This window comes from Haliaeetus albicilla, chromosome 6 (genome assembly GCF_947461875.1).
Source record: "Haliaeetus albicilla chromosome 6, bHalAlb1.1, whole genome shotgun sequence".
Taxonomy (NCBI): domain Eukaryota; kingdom Metazoa; phylum Chordata; class Aves; order Accipitriformes; family Accipitridae; genus Haliaeetus; species Haliaeetus albicilla.
This window is the reverse complement of record NC_091488.1, coordinates 11,977,782-11,995,763: the sequence shown is the minus strand read 5'-3', so window position 1 is coordinate 11,995,763 and position 17,982 is coordinate 11,977,782. Positions and strand designations below refer to the sequence as shown.

Here is a 17,982-nt window from a genome sequence, read left to right as displayed (position 1 = left end):
TTGTACTTTCTGCTACCACTCACCTGGAAATGTAGCAAACATCAAAACAGGACTTTGGCTGAGGGAAGTAGCTTACAGCTCAGCTCAGGAACCTCCTCAGAGGAGGCAGCATATTTTATATTTAACTAGCTCAAGGGGAAACATTCCAGGTACGTTTACTCCCCACCAGTAGAGCAGCTTAACAGAAGTACAACAGCTGTGACGCAGGAGCCCAGAGTTACCTCCAGTTTGCTCGGATCATCAGATGCTCTGCCCTGGCCCCTGACTAGTAGGCCTGTTCCTTCCTCCAGCCCTCCAAGGAAGAGATGCTGACCCAAGTGGAATCTTAAAATCTGCAAGGGCTGTGTTAGCAGATAGTGCTGTAGGGATGCAGCTTATCTCCCATCTTAGCTGCACCGCGTGGGAAAGGCTGTTCCTCAAACCAGGCCCCTCTCACCTGACAGAGCGTAGGGAATGAGGACCATGGGACTTCCCAAACAGAAGGGGAAGATCCAGGTTCACACCAGTCTTTTGGTGCTTGATTTCCAATAATTTCAGTCAGACTTTAATTCCTGAATAGGACCTAAAGACCTGGCCTAACACTTCTTTTCTTTTAAAGCAAAGGCCCCTGCAAATTTAGCAGACCTCCTTCCCAGCTGTTCTGGTCAGGAAAGGACACTGCAGAATTGTTCCCTGTGTGAGATGGAAGAGGCACTGCTCCCTACACCATGCAGGCAGCAAGAGATCCCCTTTCTTCCTTGCACAGGTAGCTTCCACGCTGCAATCTCAAGTCTGCCTCTCCAGGAAAACCACCACAACATTTTCCCCCACACTTTACTAGGGTCTTCTCCATCCCCTACCTGTGTTTCCAGAGGTTGGCTCTATGATTGTGTCCCCAGGCTTCAGGATCCCAGCCTTCTCAGCATCCTCTACCATCCTTAGGCTGATGCGGTCCTTCACACTACCCCCAGCATTGAAAAACTCACATTTTGCCACTGGAAACAAAGAAACCAAGCAGAGTTCTTAAACAGCAGTCATTTGCTGAACAGGCTGCTCATCCCTAACATATCTGCAAAGGCAACTCTGTTAACATGTCTGCCATTCACCTCCCTACTTTACAACACCAGAGACGGGGATTCAGTTCACAGCATCTCCACTGTTATGGGTCACAACAACACAGCAAGCTTGGTACTTGATGCTGGCCACAGAAGCCAGAACTCTTGTCAGTCTCCTCAAAGTATGACCCCTCCTTTCATCTTTCCTCTTTATTACAGCCCAGTCATTAGTATAAAAAGCCCCAGGGCTCTTCCAGCACAATAGCACAGGGGAAGAGAACTCTACCAACATGCCTTGCCTTTTTCCTGCTACATTCTCCAGCCAGTTTCTGATCAAACTGGAAGTTTCATTCAGCCTACACTTTCACTTCAGTACTCCCAGCATTAATCCCTTCAATGGTGTTAAACACCACCTTTCAGGACTGATCAGAGCCTCCAGATATCTCTACTATGGTTGGGTTTAAAAAAAACTAAATGAACAACAAAAATAAACCACATTCATTGACAGTTTGATCCCTTTCCTCGTTTTCAGTGAACTTCAGTGGTAACTGCAGATCTGCATTTTACACACACTGATGAATACGAGAAGCAGTCAAAGACTTCATACAACCTTTTTTAAAATTAAAAAAAAAAAAAACCATTTTCTATGAGAAAAGTTTCACTTTTTCTACAAAAATGGAAAAGCTGCACGAAATGTCCTCATGACGTACAAACTGAAAGATGTTTTAGACGACCAAATCCTAAAAACCTGAAAATCTGCCAAAGAAAAAGAGGAATTTTTCTCACCATTTTCTGCAGGGTACCTGCACTCCTCCTACCGCCAGGTTACATGACACTACTAACCAGGACTACCCAAGTTTCTGAAACAGTGTTTCTTATTTTGATTTTCTGTTTGCAGCAGTACTCACAGAGTTCACACTTGAGCCCATACTGCTTCCCAATCTTGTTGATTCGCACCATGGGTGTATTGCCAACTTTATTCAGGATGCTTGGCATGATTTTCAGAGGCTCTGGCCTGGTACACATACAAAAAAAGTCAGTGTATTCACAGAAGGGGCCACAGGCAGGTCACACAAAAGCAACATAGCATTTCTGAAGCTTTTTATCTCAACCAGCTTTCTCCCTCCCCTTTATCAAGCTAGTTATTTTAGATATTTTGGTTTAAAAGAATGTCCATTGGATACAAATTCACAAAATACCAAGTCCTTGATCCAAAACAAGGATTAATCAGACATCAAGCCAAATGCTGAGGCAAGAATGAAGTGCTCTGCACTTCCTCCTGGCACAAAGTAGCTTAGCAGTGCTCAGAGTCAGCTACTTTAAAAGCAAAAGGCATTAACAGTGCAATCTTCCATCTAATCTTCCAGGGAACTGCTTGCCAGGTTATTTAAAATAAGTTAGTTCCAGTCCACGTAGTTTCATGCCTTTGGCGCAAGGTCCCTTATATGCTTAATCTGGCTTCTTAGCTTTGCTTCTATGTGGAAATTAAGAAGCACCAGCATATCTACATGCTAAACAGCATCAATTTAAATCAGTCATCTTTTGTTAAATCCACATAGCTCTGAGGAGACCTGGATTAGTGCTGTACTGAAAATCAACAAATAAAAGCAATACTTACAGAGTGGTATGACGATGGGGGGAGGCAGAGAGGGGTTTCCCAAGCTTCCATGTGCATTTACTAGGTGTATCAGGGCGGATCCACTCCCTTTCCTTCTCATTAGCCTTGCAGTTCCCATTGTCCGTCCCACCAGGGAGAAAATACTTGCCAGGTGCATGAGGGCATGAGTTCGTATCTGGCTTCTCCTGGGAAGGAAGCGTAGGCATTTCACCCTTGGGGGAGGAGGAAGGGAAAAAAAAAAAGAAAAAAAGAAAAAAAGAAAAAAAAAAAGAGGGGAAAAAAAGAGGTTAAAAAAACCCCAAACAAACAAGTGAGAGTGATTTGTATGCACTGCTGTAACAAGGTCAGAGAATCTTTTGAGACAGTTACTCAAGTCCTGCACCATGGGGAAACCACCCATTCACATCATTGCTCCTCCATAATAGCTAAAAATTACGTTAGTAACAAGGAGTCCTTATTCTTGTCTGTCCCTTCACCAACATATCTATTTCAAGTCTAGTGCTTCAGCATGCAGTTCTTTGGAGGGAAGCCTGAACAGAAACTACGCTGGTGGCAATTTTCAAGAAAGCAGTATTGACTATAAGCCAAAAGGGGCAATGGCAACAAGTAGCTTTTAACAACCAAGAACAGGTTCTGCCACTGACTACAAGAGATCCTGTCACTATACCCAAGACCCAGGTATTAGGTGAGAGAACACAGCATGTCTCAGATAAATCCCATCTTCAAGTGTCCCACTCTTGTTTTTCCCTGCTATGAAAAAGGTCACAACAAATGGGTATTTTAATGGTCAGTTGATGTTTCCATAGTACTGTGAAGATGGGAAAGCCTTTCAGCATAATTTTGATCTGCTAAATCCTTATCGCTAAAACAAAAACCTTGCACTGCAACACTGAGTGCAAAAGCTCAATACAGTGCCCTACACGAAGATAACTTAAAACACACTGAAGCATGTGCTTACTGTAACTAGCCTCTGTAAATATCAAGAAAACAGGACTTAATCTCATGGGAGACACCCTCCCACACCAAAAAAACATCTCTCTAAAATAAAACCTCCCCATTCCAAGCAGAGAGAAACAGAGTAAAACTACTTTGTGACTAATTAGAAAATGATGCCAAAAGACTCTGCATTGCTACTTGTGGTCATGAAGGAAAACTCTTCCAGAAAGGCCACTGGTTTCAATAGTCCCTACTTCCACAGCATTCCAACAAAAACCCTAGAAAGCCTTCTGAAAGCAAACAGATAGGGCTTTCCCAAATTCTGGTGACAGAAAGACAGGCAAACAGTATTCCCCAAAGACCAACGAGTACCTTAGGCACAGAAACAGGCCTTTCCAATATCAACTTCTCCATGTTCTTTGGTGAAAGTGATGGCACAGTAGACTGGACTTTCTTCAGGAGACTGAGTACTGGAGGTCACAAGACTGGAATCCTCTTCAAAGCTGCAGATCATGCAAGTTAGAAAAAAACCAAAACCAACCTATCAGCAAACAGTCTCTCACAGGGCAAGACAGACATCCCACTTTCATAGGGAAAAAAAGAAGCTGCAAAACAAAGTGAAGATGACTCATATAAACAGCATTAAAACAAAAAAAACCCACCATGCAGCAGAGGTATTGTGCAAGACCAACGGAGGGTCTCCTGACCCTGTTCTTCCCACATAACCTAATCTTCCCTCTGCCCTGCCCTCCACAGCTCAGATCCAGTAAAGTAGGCAGAAAACATCTGTATTGGATTGTCTGCAATTTCATTAGCCTGAAAGCCACACAAAGTAATAGAAAATACTCCAGTTCACAGGATATATACTTCTAGAGACACCAAGGGTGAAAGGGCTTCATGGTGCCATCACCAAAAGACCCTGTATACAACTTCAGAAAAAGGCTTTATACAAGAACACTTACAGAGGCCTCTCTACCCTTGAGGAGACCAAAATCTCACAAGTTTCTACCCAAACTGAATTAGTGTTGCATGTACAACTATAGTGATGCTGGATATAACACACACAGCAAACACTTCAACCACAAGGAAGCAAAGAAGCTTTCTAGCAGGCTTTTTGTTTCAGAAATTACTAAATATAAAATGGAAGCAGTAAGTTCATTTCTCCTACTCCAGCTAGTTGTTCACAGACCCTGTCTGCTTCCTCTCCATTGAAGACAAAAATCTGGCTGAAGTCTTGGAAAGTGTGTGGGGTTTTTCCCCAATATCTGTTTTTCCTATCACCATTCTGCAGCAAGATTCAGCTCATTCCATTACCAAATTGTACTAGGCCTGGAAAGGGTCCCTGGCCTCATCCTCCTTCTTCTGAGAAATGCACACAAAACAGATACAGCTTAGATCAGCCAGAGTTGATGGTCTGGTGACACACTGGAAAAAGACCGGACTCACAGGACCAGTGAACTTTAGCATTCGATCCTGCAAGTTAACATGCACCACTAACCACTACCGCCTTATGCACACCAATTTCTTTCTTGCACGCTGATTTGAAGAAAATGCCTAAGGCATTTAAACTGCTCTCCTTTAGGAAAAAAAGACTCTGAAAGTGCCAACTTTCCAGACTAAGGTTTGAAATAATTTCCCTTCTGGATATAAAGATTTCCATGCCGCCAAAATGATATAATTCTACTTTATTTAGGTTAATACATGCCCAATAGCCAAGATGGACTACATCCTGTCTTAGACCACTGACTGACAGACACCAGTCCCAGAAAGCTAACATCCCATAAATATACATATCTAACACCAACCAGTCTTTGTTACCAGAAATTAGCTAACTTCCAGTTCCAGAGGGAAACCCAGCCTTCATTTCTATTTCTAGAAGGTGCCTGGTTCACAGTTCAGAATGTCAGTGCTTTTTTCAGTAAAGAAAAAATACTGGAGAAGTTTCAAGGCTTCCAACGAGACACATCCACATGCTCCTTCAGACAGCTGGTATGCAATACTGGACATAGACACCAACTGCCTCTGCTCACAGGTAAGAGTGACAATATCTACAAAGTCCATCTAAAAAGGGTACCTTGCTGCCAAAGAATCAAACCGTTTCAACATGCAGGAAGAAAGCAGCAAAGGGTTATAGACAGGGAACAGCAGATTTTGTTCATCTTCTAGGTTCTCATAAAATAGGAGTACAAAACCTTTAAAAACTTTAAATCACCAATCCTCAGTGTCCTTCAAGAGGGTCCAAAAATTGAGGAGAAGGGGAGAAAAATTTGTTGCAGTAGAAGTTTCAGAGGTTTCAAAAAAGAAGTACTTGTTCTTTGTATTGATGGCAGGAAAGAAATGAACATGGTTCTCTTCAAAAGCTGCCTTTTGGAGGACTCCCTCCAAATTGGCCAAGACAATACCATCTTATTTCCTCTATTGCAAGGCAAAAAAATCCACAATCCACTAACAGCAACACCCATCATCTCTTGAACTAGAACAGCAGAAATGGAGGAAAAGCTATACTTATTGCCTTCAACTATGCTGTGAGATTTCCTCATGTGTTTAGAATGGCAATACTCTGATGTTTGATCAAAGCTTCAATAATGGGACTAAAACTCTGAACAAAAACAAGGAGAGAGAGAAAAAGCTAACCACAAGCATTGCCAACAAAAATCCTGTCCCCACATACTAACCTTCAGCAACATCATTCATTGGAAGAAACACGAGCTCCTGTTCAATAAATCCCTTCAAATCATGTTATTAGGCATTATTTTAAATAACCCCACACCCACGCAGCCTAAAGTAAATAGGTATGCATATATAAATTTATAGAGTCAAATTCTAATCATGCCAGTAGAGAATCAGTCCCAGCTATGGTCAACCTAATATCTTATGGTTGTGAAGAAGGACAATTCCTAGGACAGACTTGGTTGTTCTCCAAGGGGAATTCTTACTACAGCACTCAATGGAGACATATACGCACCTGCAATGGCTACAGTTATACCTAAGAAACAGGTCAAGAGCCCAAGACTGACTTGTCATGTTCAGAACCAACAGCAAGACCTCAGATCTTCGAGGCCCTTCAGTGCTACTGATGAGCTTCCTGACACACCACCCAGAACACCCAACCGGTGCTTACGGCCCTACATGATGCAACTTCAGCAAAATAGGGGGCAGAGATGGTCAGCCTAGGATATCCAAATTCCCCTCACGATCCTGCCTACAGGCCCAAATCAGGCCATAGGAAGCTGGTGCATCTTTCTACTGGAGAGATCTTTAGGGAACAGAGAAAAGGGGGTGAGCAGAAATCACCAAAACAGAGGATGACAACAACTTTTTCTCTAGCCTGACCCTCTTAGTCTTTCTTCTGGGAATGCAGACTGGGGAGACAGGACAGGAGAATGGCAACTCTGCTTCTCTAACTGCAATTGAACACTGCTCAGGAGAGTCTGAGGGAGATAAGCCGCAGGAAAAGTTGCCCATCTTCATGAAAGAAATTCTGTCAGCCTGAACTTAAGCTTGCTGTAAAAGGGAACAGTCCCATAACTAGCTGGAGGTGTGGGCAGAATCTAACTAGAAAAGCCTGACTAACTTCTCCCATTATATCTGCAGAGCAGGCGAAAGAAAAGTCAGAAAGACAATTTACAAAGTCACTTAAAACTAAGTCACAAAGGAGATTGGGACATAGACAGAGATATGAGATCCAGAAAGCCTCATGGGCAAGGCTCACAACTCTCGATCTATCTCCACAGGGAATCCAAGACCTAAAATATTTCTCAACTCCTACAGAACAGGATTGAAGGCCAGTAAGTGAAATTAATCCCCAAACAGCCTGAGCTGAACTCACTCTATAGATATGTTAGGAGCTACAGTTTCTAGGGCTGTTTACAGTATATGATGTCAGCACTAATGCAGATATTTAAAGAGTATCATGTATGCAAGAACCTAATTAACTTGAGTCTTGTCTGAAGCAGAAACAAAGCTGTCTAAAAGGCAGGTGTAAGAGGTAGATCAGAGAGAGATGCCCCAAGGGCTGACTACTCAGCAAGAGATGAGATACAGGATTCCATTATGCTGCGGCCTGAGAATGGGAAACTTTGACATTAAGCAAAGTACTTACTTTGACGTTAAGCACTTTACCCTGTGAACAAGTAAACCACTACAAACCAGTTGTTCTACTCACTCTGAGTATCACAGGGTCTTAGAGAGCCTTTAGATCTTTACAGGTTACCAGATGTAGCAATACCTTTGGAAGCTGTTTGGAAACACAACAGCTGTAAGTGATTAAGGAGGCAGTCAGCCATTTGGGTTTTTTTTGTGTATGTGTCCCCTTGCTACTTCCTCAGTAGCAGGCAGCCATCGCTCCTGTGTCAGGAAACATCAGGTGACCTGAAGTAACTGGGGTATGAATTAACAACACTATGGCTCTAGGAGGAGATCCTTCAAGAATCAAAAGTCTTATTTTCATTTTCTTCTACAGAGCAGATGAGCATATGTGTGTCCTCTCAATGATCACTCTTTCTTTCAAGGCCTGACTAGCATACTCATAATCTTCCTGATAGAACATGGGTAGTTCTTTAATGCCCCCACCTCTGTAACACTGCAAAGATTTTAAAACTTCAACAGCAAAGCAACTTCCACTGCTATGGCAATTGTTATGCTAGAGATCAGCCACTGAAAACATGAAAGTGTTCAGTCTGCCTTCCCACCACAGAAGGGAAGCTCTGCATGCAGCCTTAATGCAGGTGTCTTCTGACATCTCCATTTCCTGAGTTCACTCCAACCCTGTCCAGACTCATCTGACAAATATTCTGACTGATGTCTTCAAGAAGCAAAACAGCATTACAGAAAAGACTGGAGAATGCTTTATCTGCATTTTTACCTGCTGCAGGCAGAAGCTTTCATTACTTCTTTCCCCGCTTCTAGTTCTCTCTCCTTAGTCAGTGCGCAAAGACAGAACAACAGTACAGCCTGTAGTGCTCTTGATCTGCCAAGCTCACCACGTACAGGGAGAGAAGCACTACAGGTAGGGTAATAGAGACTCAGAGATTAGGCAAGTTGCCCAGCATGCCAAAAAGAGGGAGTTGGAGCTGTGCTCTCAATTTCTGACCAGGTCTATAAAACAGGTGGAAGCACAGCTCCCCTTCCCCAGCATTATGGTGCCCCCCACAAGACATCACATCTTTTGTTAGCCCAGGGACCTCTGATAAAGGCTGGCAGAGAACCCCTGGTCACCACTGCCTGGGCGAGAAGCCAGCTTTTTGGCTGATGCATGTTTTGTGGGAAAGACCAGCTGCCACCCACTCTGGCTACATATGTAGAGCGTTTGGCAGGCATCCGCAGTACAACCATGAGCATGGTACACCCTGCTCTCTGCCTAGTTCCTATGGATCCCAACATACAGACAGCAGGCACCTGCCAATAGCCAGAGGCCAGTCGTCCTGGCAGCCGGCTATGCTGCCAGTGCCAGATTAGTGACATACCTGAGCCAGCATGCACACTCCAGGACGTGGACCCCTCATGACCCTGGCTACCAACCACAATTTTTAGAAGTCCTGCTCTGGCTTCGTGGAAGCAGGCTGGTTAACCCACACACAGAGTGTCATGATAGGATACTAAAGAGCCACCAGCTAATATCAAAAGGGATGACCTGCCCAAACAGCCAAAGTACTGGACCTAACCTAGCACCTAAACCGTGCTTTATTGGCACTGATCTCACTACAGCCATTCTCCTGCCGAGAAATACCACGTTCTGAGCAGGTCCCACCTTCCCAGGAAACACTTTTTCTGTCTGATGTAAAATCCCCAGATTTCACCTATCTCTGTACTAGATGAGTTTTCCCTCCTTTCTGCAGCACAAGTTTTGCAGAACGTGGAGCTCTCATGCCTCAAATCAGCAAACAGACTCACTGAAAGGGTAAACAGTTTGAGCAAATTTGCTGGAACAGGGCCCAGCACTCCTAAATCTCCATAGTCAAAGGCTTCAGCATTAGAGAGATACACAGAAGAATAGATAATCAAACAGGAACAGAAGAATCACTTGTCTTTCAGGTCATGGCTGGTTCAATAATAGGCCAGCAGCATTAATAACGCTGCTCTCTCAAGTTTCAGTCAAGTTCAGACCCTTCCTAATAGGGGAAGGGCAACGGATGAAATAAAATATAAGAAGAGAAGCTTCCCGGTCCACCGCATTAGCCAGACTTGCCAAAAAACACTGCCAAGAGACCCTCACGGTACCCATGAGAACAACGGGTGACAGGCCAAGAACGGCTGAAGAGCCGGTGCCAAACCCAGAGAGAAAAACAAAAGGCACAATATCATCTTGCGAGCCTGTACAAGCAGCAGAACCCCAATCTTTCCTCTCCCCGCTCGGAGGGGGCACTCGGCAGGCACCCTCCGGCCTGCCCGCAGCACCCCCCGCAGCCGGGACCCTCCCGAGGCCTGCGCTCCCCCCTCCCCGCCCGCCACAGTGACCGTTTAACGGCCGCCCCCGCTGAGGCGAAGCGCGGCGCAGCCCACCCCACGCGGCCCGGGAATGATGCAACGGGCGGCGAGAGCGATGCAGCCGCTCCACACGCACAGCACCCCCGCTATACGGCCGTCACCTCACCCACGCCAGCCGGGCGCTCCTCAGGACGCTGCTGCCGCCCGCCCTGCACCAGCGAGGAGGAGGAGGAGGAGGAGGAGGAGGAGGAGGAGGAGGAGGAGGAGGAGGAGGAGGAGGAGGAGGAGGAGGAGGAGGAGGAGGAGGAGGAGGAGGAGGAGGAGGAGGAAGGGGAGGGAGCGACGCAGCCGCTTGCGGCGGGGGCGCGGGGGTTAAGAAGAGCCCGCGAGCCGCGGGGGCCCCGCCCCGCCTGACGCCGGCCCCGCCCCCAGCCCGCCATTGGGCTCCACGGGGGCGTTGGCGTGGCAGAGAGAGCCAATGGGGAGGCGGCGCGCCACCCACGGGGCAGTACCGCTTGCAGCCGTGTGGCGGGCGGGGCGGGGCGGGGCGGGGGGGTGCCCGGCGCTGCGTGGCCGGGGCCGTGAGGGGAAAGCGGGGGCAAAAGGCGCGGGTTTCTCCAAAAGGCCTTCGCCGAGCCCGGGGCGAGGACTCTGCCGGCGCCGGGGGAGCGGGACGGGCGGGGGCGTGCCCAGGCGCCGGCCTTCGAAGGCGACGTTTCATCGTCCGCCTGTGGGCACGGGCCTGTAGGGAGGAAGCAGGCACATGGACTGCTTGTAACTCCCGAGGGAGGGCTGCGGGTGTTACTGGTCACCGCTGCGATCTGAGGGGAAAAAAAAATAAAAATAATAACCCACCGCATCAGAGGGGGCTGCTGGGAGGGGAGTTGCACGGTTGGGCCCGCAGCCAGGCACTCCCCCTGGCACCTGAACCCCCTGGGAAGGCCTCGGGCTTGCGCGGCGTCAGGGCACCCGCCGGCACTGCCGCCTCATCTCGGGTCGCCCGGATCAGCCACGGCGAGAGAGAGGGCCCGGGCGCGTCTCGGTTTCCTGCCAAAGCCTGGAAATGTCCAGCCCGGGGCAGGGAAGAGCTGGTGAATTCCCCAGCTGGGACCTACAGGCTGGAGATGGTGCCACAGAAAGTAAGTGGCAAGTGCCTCGCTGAAAAGGACCCACGCTGGTCATTTCACTAGCGGTAGTTGTGCCACAAATCAGGAAGTGGGTGTATCCCAAAAGGTGCCAAGCCCTACACGTGACTCTGGAAAACACCTAAACACTTTCCCTGTTTTAAGCTCCCGTGTTGCCTACAGTTCGGCACTCGTCTGCTGGTGCACTTGCTGGCACAGGGGCAGGCTGCGCGCTGCTTGTGAAGAAGGAGCAGCCATCTCGAGCCTCGTGGAGGGCTGCGTCCTAGTCAAATTGGCTTCATATCCGTGAGTCCTTATGGCACCAACACAACGGATAGTTATTATGCTCTGATGTAATTACTACACTTCTGATGGCGTCTGAGAATGTGATGATGAGGTGTTTGCCTGGGAAATTGTTTGGTGTCACAATGGCTGCATCCACACTGCTGTGGAAAGTTAAAAAACGAAACCGAAATCCTTGCATGAAAGCATGAGATACTGAAGAGGCTTACCAGAGTGAAACGTCTCGAGAACGTAGCTTGTTGCTCTACAAAGTCCAAGCAGCAATTTCTTCTGTATCTATAAAAAATACCAGTAAAGAGAAAAGCAATTCAAGGTAGCTTTCTTTTAGAACATGATTTACCCTGAAGTGTTCCATGTGTTTTAGGTAATGGAGTGGAGACAACTGTATGTCTCCATCTGCACATATATGTCATGGTTTAACCCCAGCCAGCAACTAAGCACCACGCAGTCGCTCACTCACTCCCCCCCATCCAGCGGGATGGGGGAGAAAATCAGGAAAAAGAAGTAAAACTCGTGGGTTGAGATAAGAACGGTTTAATAGAACAGAAAAGAAGAAACTAATACTGATAATGATAACACTAATAAAATGACAACAGTAGTAGTAAAAGGATTGGAATGTACAAATGATGCGCAGGGCAATTGCTCACCACCCGCCGACCGACAGCCAGCCAGTCCCCGAGCGGCGATTCCCCGCCCCCACTTCCCAGTTCCTATACTAGATGTGACGTCCCATGGTATGGAATACACTGTTGGCCAGTTTGGGTCAGGTGCCCTGGCTGTGTCCTGTGCCAACTTCTTGTGCCCCTCCAGCTTTCTCGCTGGCTGGGCACGAGAAGCTGAAAAATCCTTGACTTTAGCCTAAACATTACTTAGCAACAACTGAAAACGTCAGTGTTATCAACATTCTTCACATACCGAACTCAAAACATAGCACTGTACCAGCTACTAGGAAGACAGTTAACTCTATCCCAGCTGAAACCAGGACAATATAGATACTATGTAGTATAGCTATTTGGACAGCATTGCATGCTGTATGAAAATAAAAAGGAACAGGATGTTTTAAGTGGTAAAAATGACAGAAGAGACTTTACAACTGGATGTGACTGGTCTGAAGCTGAATGACCAGTCTTAGGGTTACAAAGTGGAGAGTCTCTCTGGTAAGAAAATGGACCATGACTAGAATGTGGGATGAAATTTAGGAAAAAACACAGGAAAAACACTGAGCAGTTAAAAACAAATCAAGAGAAGAGCCAGGTATTTTATATTGGCCTTAAATAAACAGCAACACTGAGGCAGCTGTTAAATTACATAGGCTAAAAATTCACACAAATTAGAGAGAAAAATCCATGTGGATGACAAATTACATTGCTGTTTCCCTGCCCCTTTCTGGATCAAAATAGTTGTAAACCTACTTTCAATTCCACATTGTTATTCTCATTTTCCTGAAGAAAAATTTACTAGAAAATACTGCTGTTAAACAGGACAATTATTTACTTTAAATCGCAGTCTGCCTAGCTAATTATGTCTGAAATACGCATGTAAAGTGAGGTTTGCAGAAGTAACCATTAGCCCCATTGGAAAAACATCAATTGGAAAAGCATGTGGAATCAGATTCTAGCTTGCATCTGATGCAGCTAAATTACAGAATGGCACTAGAGGAATGCAGAGTGTGAAAACAGTGATGTTAAGAACATCTGGCCCTTGAAATGGGTATTAGAAAACCTGTGAGACACCAGGGCACACATAAGGCCCAGTTGCAAAGCACAGGGAAGCAAAAATCCATTAATATTTGGAACAGAACGGGTGCAAGTATTTGAAGACTGCAGTCGTACCCACAGAGGGTAGCCAAGGAGAGAGAGCCATACCTTTTAATGCCTTTCAGGAGGGACTGAGGGAAGAGGCACTGAGTCAGCTGTTCTGTCTGAAAAAGCGTCAGCCTCACAACAACCACGGCAACTTCAGGCAGATGGATGTCGAGATACGAAATCGGCAGCACAGATGGATTTGCCAGATCCTGTAAAATGTAAAACAGATACCTCAGAGGAGACTTGTAAGACCAAGTGACAGCGCTAGGCGTATTGGAAACTATCCGAACATAATGTGCGAGGCTAATGAGAGGGATTTGTAATTGCACTGCAGCTCTGCGCTCAAAACTCAATCTCCTTCACCATGGCAGCAGCCAGCTGAAGGTAAACTGGCAACACTTACAAGAAAATGGGAGTTTTGACTTAAAAACCCCCTGACTTAAAAGATATCCACAGCAACACCGACCCACAATGTGCCATTGGCATTAGCGGCATTAAAATCAGTCATGGTGCCTGTACTCTTCTCCACCCCACTGCCTGCTAATTAGACCCATTATGGCTGAGCCCAATCAGTGGGACACTTACTCCAATGCAGCCTTGTAAATAACTCCCACAAATCAGCAGGTCACTACTGATTTCATAAGTGGGAGCCACTTAAGCCATTTCCTGAGATCTGGCAACACTTAGGATTATTTTTCTCCCAAGGAACAAAAGGAGTTGTGATGAGGGTTGGTATATAATCAAAATTATGATTTGATCAGCATAGTGGCAATGTGACACTGACTGGAATATTAGCGTAGAAATAAACAGCTTGTTTAAGAGCAGCAAGCAGAAAATGTTGTTTCTTGTATCCGTGATGAGTAGACATGCTGAAGACTGAAAGGTCAAGGAGAGAGACCCCTTGGACAAATGCAATCAGTGATCAAAGGAAGGGTGGGAAAAAGGTACATGCTGTTGTGGTAGGATCACTGAAGGAGGAACATCAGGTGGAGGCGGCTTTTTGTGAGCGATTAAAGAAGTCACCCAAAGAACCAACGGTGCTTTGGTGGCACCCAGAGCCCTTTTGGGAAGGCAGAGCACAAGGCTACCGCACAAGCTCATGGAAATGTTTCTATAGAGAGAAAAAAGCAGCCCAAGAAAAGCCACTCCATATTTAACTGCATGGGAGAGGCCGTGAACAGTTCAGAGGGCAGAATCATAGTTCAAGATGATCTTTGACAAACTGGAGAAATGAGATGAGAAAGTAAAATAGGAAGTTGGCTGATAAGGACAAATGCAAAATTTTAGAGCCAGGCAGGAGCAATCAACTGCTCGAGTAGCCACTATCTGGGACAGCAGTTGTGTAGAGTGGAAAGTATGACTATAGTGCCATGCAAACTCCATGTGAGTCAACAAGGCCCCGCTGTTGTGAAAAAAGCAAACATCACACAGGGTTATGCAAACAGGAATATAGTCTGCAGGACACATGGCACTCTCAGCACTAGGTGTGCTTTGTTGAGGTACCATATCCCATCCGGAGTGCTGCATTTCAAAAAAGATACAGCCCATGTGGGACATGGCCTGAGGAGCCCAACAAGGTGTAGAGAAGAACATGACCCAGGAGTAAAGACTGAAATAAATAGAGTTCAGAGAAGATAAAACTGAAAAAAGAGAACTGCCTTCATTTAGCTAAAGGGGAACGAGGAAGGGGATAAACCATTTTTCATGTTCCTTCAGAGTAGGAGAAAGTGGAAGAGGTCCAAGTTACAGCAATGAGGTTTTAGGTTGAACATCCAAACCACAGCATTGCTCAGGCTGGAAGGGACCTCAGAACATCTGCAGTCCAGCCTCCCACTCGAAGCAGGCTCTATCTAGAGATCAACCCCGGTTGCACAGGCCTTGTCCAGTCAGGTCTTGAAGGTCCCCCAGCACAGAGACTGCACAGCCAGTCCAGTGCCTAACTATCCTTGTAGGGAAAATGTTTTCCCTACACCCAGCTGGAACCTCCCCTCTTTCAGTTTATGACTTCAGTAAAGACCCTGACTTTTCCTCTTGCTGACCTCCCTGTAGGCACAGGGAGGTTGCCGTTAGGTTGCCCCACAGCCATCCCTCCCCCAGGCTAAGCAAGCCCTGCTCACCTGGCCTGTCTTCAGAGGGCCACCACTCCAGCCCCTGCCTGTCTTGGAAGCCCTCTCCCCCACCCCTAACTCACTTCGACTTACTGATGTCTTTTCCATAGTGAGGACCCAAAACGATAAGACAGTATTAGATGTGGTCTAACAGGTGCCAAGCAGAGGGGGATAATCGCTTCCCTCAGTCTGTTGGCTGTCCCTGTTCATCCCACCAAGGATGCAGTTGGTCTGCTGCTGCCAGGACACACTGCAGCCTCACGTCCAGCTTGCTGCCCACTGTGACCCCCAGGGCCTTACCTGCAGAGCTGCTCCCCTGCCAAGCAGTCCCCAGCCTGTGCCCTGCCAGGGGTTGGTCCACCCAAGGGGTAGGACTTTGTCTGTGTCCTTGCCGAATTCCATCCCATCCAGGTCCTTGTGGATGACTGCCTTGCCCTCTCGTGTGTCAGCTGCACTACCCGTTTGGTGACACCCACAAACCAGACGAGGATGCACTCACTTTCTGCTCTAAGTCACTGATAAAAACAGTAAAACAGGAGATACCAGCACAGACCCGTACGGTACTCATAACTGGTCTCCAGGGAGGGTATGAACTATTTACTGCTGCTCTCTAAGCCCAATGACTCAGCCAGTTTTTCTCTCGTCTGGCAAGCCACCTATGCAGACTGTAATAACCCAGCCTGGGTACCAGGTCGGAGTGGGAGACTGTCACAAACCTTGCTCAAATTATGTACTAGTACTACAAAGAGGACATAACCTGCTGCGCTCTCTTCACCTACAGATCTATTCCCTTTGCTGAAGATGGTCTTTCTGTAAAGTGTTACAACTGCCACCACGTGTGTTTGAGAATCACAGAGTTGCCCAAAAGACCAAAGGCTTGCCTCCTTGAAGGCTGAGCAAGAGGGCAATTAAATGTCTCTCTGTTGTGGTTAACACAGTCACATGAAAGGGTCAGAAATCATGAGTCAAATCCCTCCAGAATGAAAAGACTGGCCCAGACATTAATGAGACTATTACTTGGTCAGATTTTGGCCTGTCTTTGGCTCTGGAATTTCCCTTGCCCATCCCCAGCCCAGCAACACAACAATTAATGTTGCATGCAACCCCGAAGTCAGTAAGGCTGTCTGCTCACTCTCCACTTGTGCTTTGTCCAGAAATCAGTTCTTCATGTCCTGCCTTAGAGTCCCTTTATCAAGTCTCCTCCTCCTGCAGCTTGAGGACTTTTTCCTCCACCAGCACAAGAGGAAGCAGAGAGGAAGCATCCTCCGTGTTCACTAGAGAGGAAGGAAGAGGAAATGATAGAAGATGCAGGACTGTTTTGATCCATGAAGCTCGCTCTCATCTTTCCCTTAGAGGCACACAGTATTAGCTCTCAAGGGGAACAGGGGTGGGTAGAAAAGGGAGGAGCAGTCGCTCCCCCTGGCTCTTCCCACAGCTCTCAGGCCCAGGAGGCAGGCCGGTGCGCGGGCTGCAGCGGGAGCTGCTCCCTCCCTTCCTCCGCCTGGCCGGAATCCCAGACAGCTCCAGGAAGAAAGTGAGAACGATCTGAAACACATCCAATATTCAGCTGCATAGGTAGCAAGACTCAAAATCAAGCCAGGTGCTGGCAAAAGCACAGCAGGCCTAAGCCTGGTAGACTAAAGGCTTTTCTGTGAAAAACAGAGAGGCAGGGAGATGGGCTTGATTGCTGCCTTTCTCCCCACTTTGTCCTGCGGCTCATGGAAACTAGAGCACAAACTATTTTTTTTTTTCCTCCAGACCTAACTAAACATGCAGTTTTGGAAACGAAGAGCTGGAAGTGGCCTACAGCGCATGGATTTCACAGCACTCAGGAAAACAGCGCTCTGCATACCTTTGTCAAAAACGCATGAGCTTGTCGCAAAGGTGTACCTGAATCATACTAATTTTCTCTTCCTAGTGGGAACAGCTTGCAGAGCTCTGACTTTTTAAGGTACTTGGATCAAAGGGGCAACCCTACTCACACAAGCTGCTACACAGCTCCAGCTCACCAGAGTTGCTGTCCCCAGCCTCACTCGCATCCCGCTGTTTCATCAGAATTTAGCACCTTTCTGCTCTGCTTGCCTTTGGTCCTGTCAAAACAATCTAGTTAGAAAGCAAACGCCAAAACTGAAATTATGAAAAGGTACTGAACTCAGCAATTATCGGAGCACTACTAAGAAGTCGGTATTTGCATCTTGACAGTTAGAGGTGAGATAAACACACCCTCCCACCCCTCCCTTGCAGATGCTGAAATGAAGCCACTGGCTACCAGAGCTAGTCTGTTGGCAACAGATCTCGTTTGTTAGTTTCTGTCATTCAACCAGATTCCACAAATCCAATTTACAGTTGAAACTTTAGATCAATTGAATTAACACCTTATTTGGCAATAACCTCCAGCAGGAAAACGGGAACCTTCTAAAGCAGTTCTGCTGCTGCTGTGGAAGTACTATGGGACTGCGGTGTACTTTCACTAGCGGTTCTTCTTGCTGAAGGCTACAACTTTATAAGAAATAAAACATGACATGCATTAACAGGGGATTAGATGTTTATGACTGATGAGCACATTGCTGACAAGGAAGGATTGTCCACATAGTTCAGGGACATGCTCCATTTTCCATACATGTGGAT

The 17,982-nt window shown here is 46.7% G+C and overlaps 1 protein-coding gene across 7 annotated transcripts in view; it reads right to left on the bottom strand.

The window, feature by feature from the left end:
* Positions 1-10,309, bottom strand: part of LOC104312119 (cystathionine beta-synthase-like protein) — a 30,191-nt gene extending 19,882 nt beyond the window's left edge. For 3 of the 7 annotated variants that reach the window (XR_011325002.1, XR_011325003.1, XM_069785035.1), the window contains exons 1-5: positions 10,181-10,309; positions 3,961-4,091; positions 2,653-2,864; positions 1,943-2,049; positions 840-974 (exon numbers count right to left, since the gene is read on the bottom strand). Coding sequence is in view for 5 of the 7 variants with exons in the window: in XM_069785035.1 (XP_069641136.1) it covers positions 840-974; positions 1,943-2,049; positions 2,653-2,864; positions 3,961-4,002 (496 nt within the window). In the remaining 2 variants the exon portion in view is untranslated. Of the gene's footprint in view, positions 1-839; positions 975-1,942; positions 2,050-2,652; positions 2,865-3,960; positions 4,092-10,175 lie in introns of all 7 variants that reach the window. The other 4 variants (XM_069785038.1, XM_069785039.1, XM_069785036.1 and 1 more) reach the window with 4 other exon arrangements.
* Between the last annotated feature and the right edge of the window lie 7,673 nt (positions 10,310-17,982).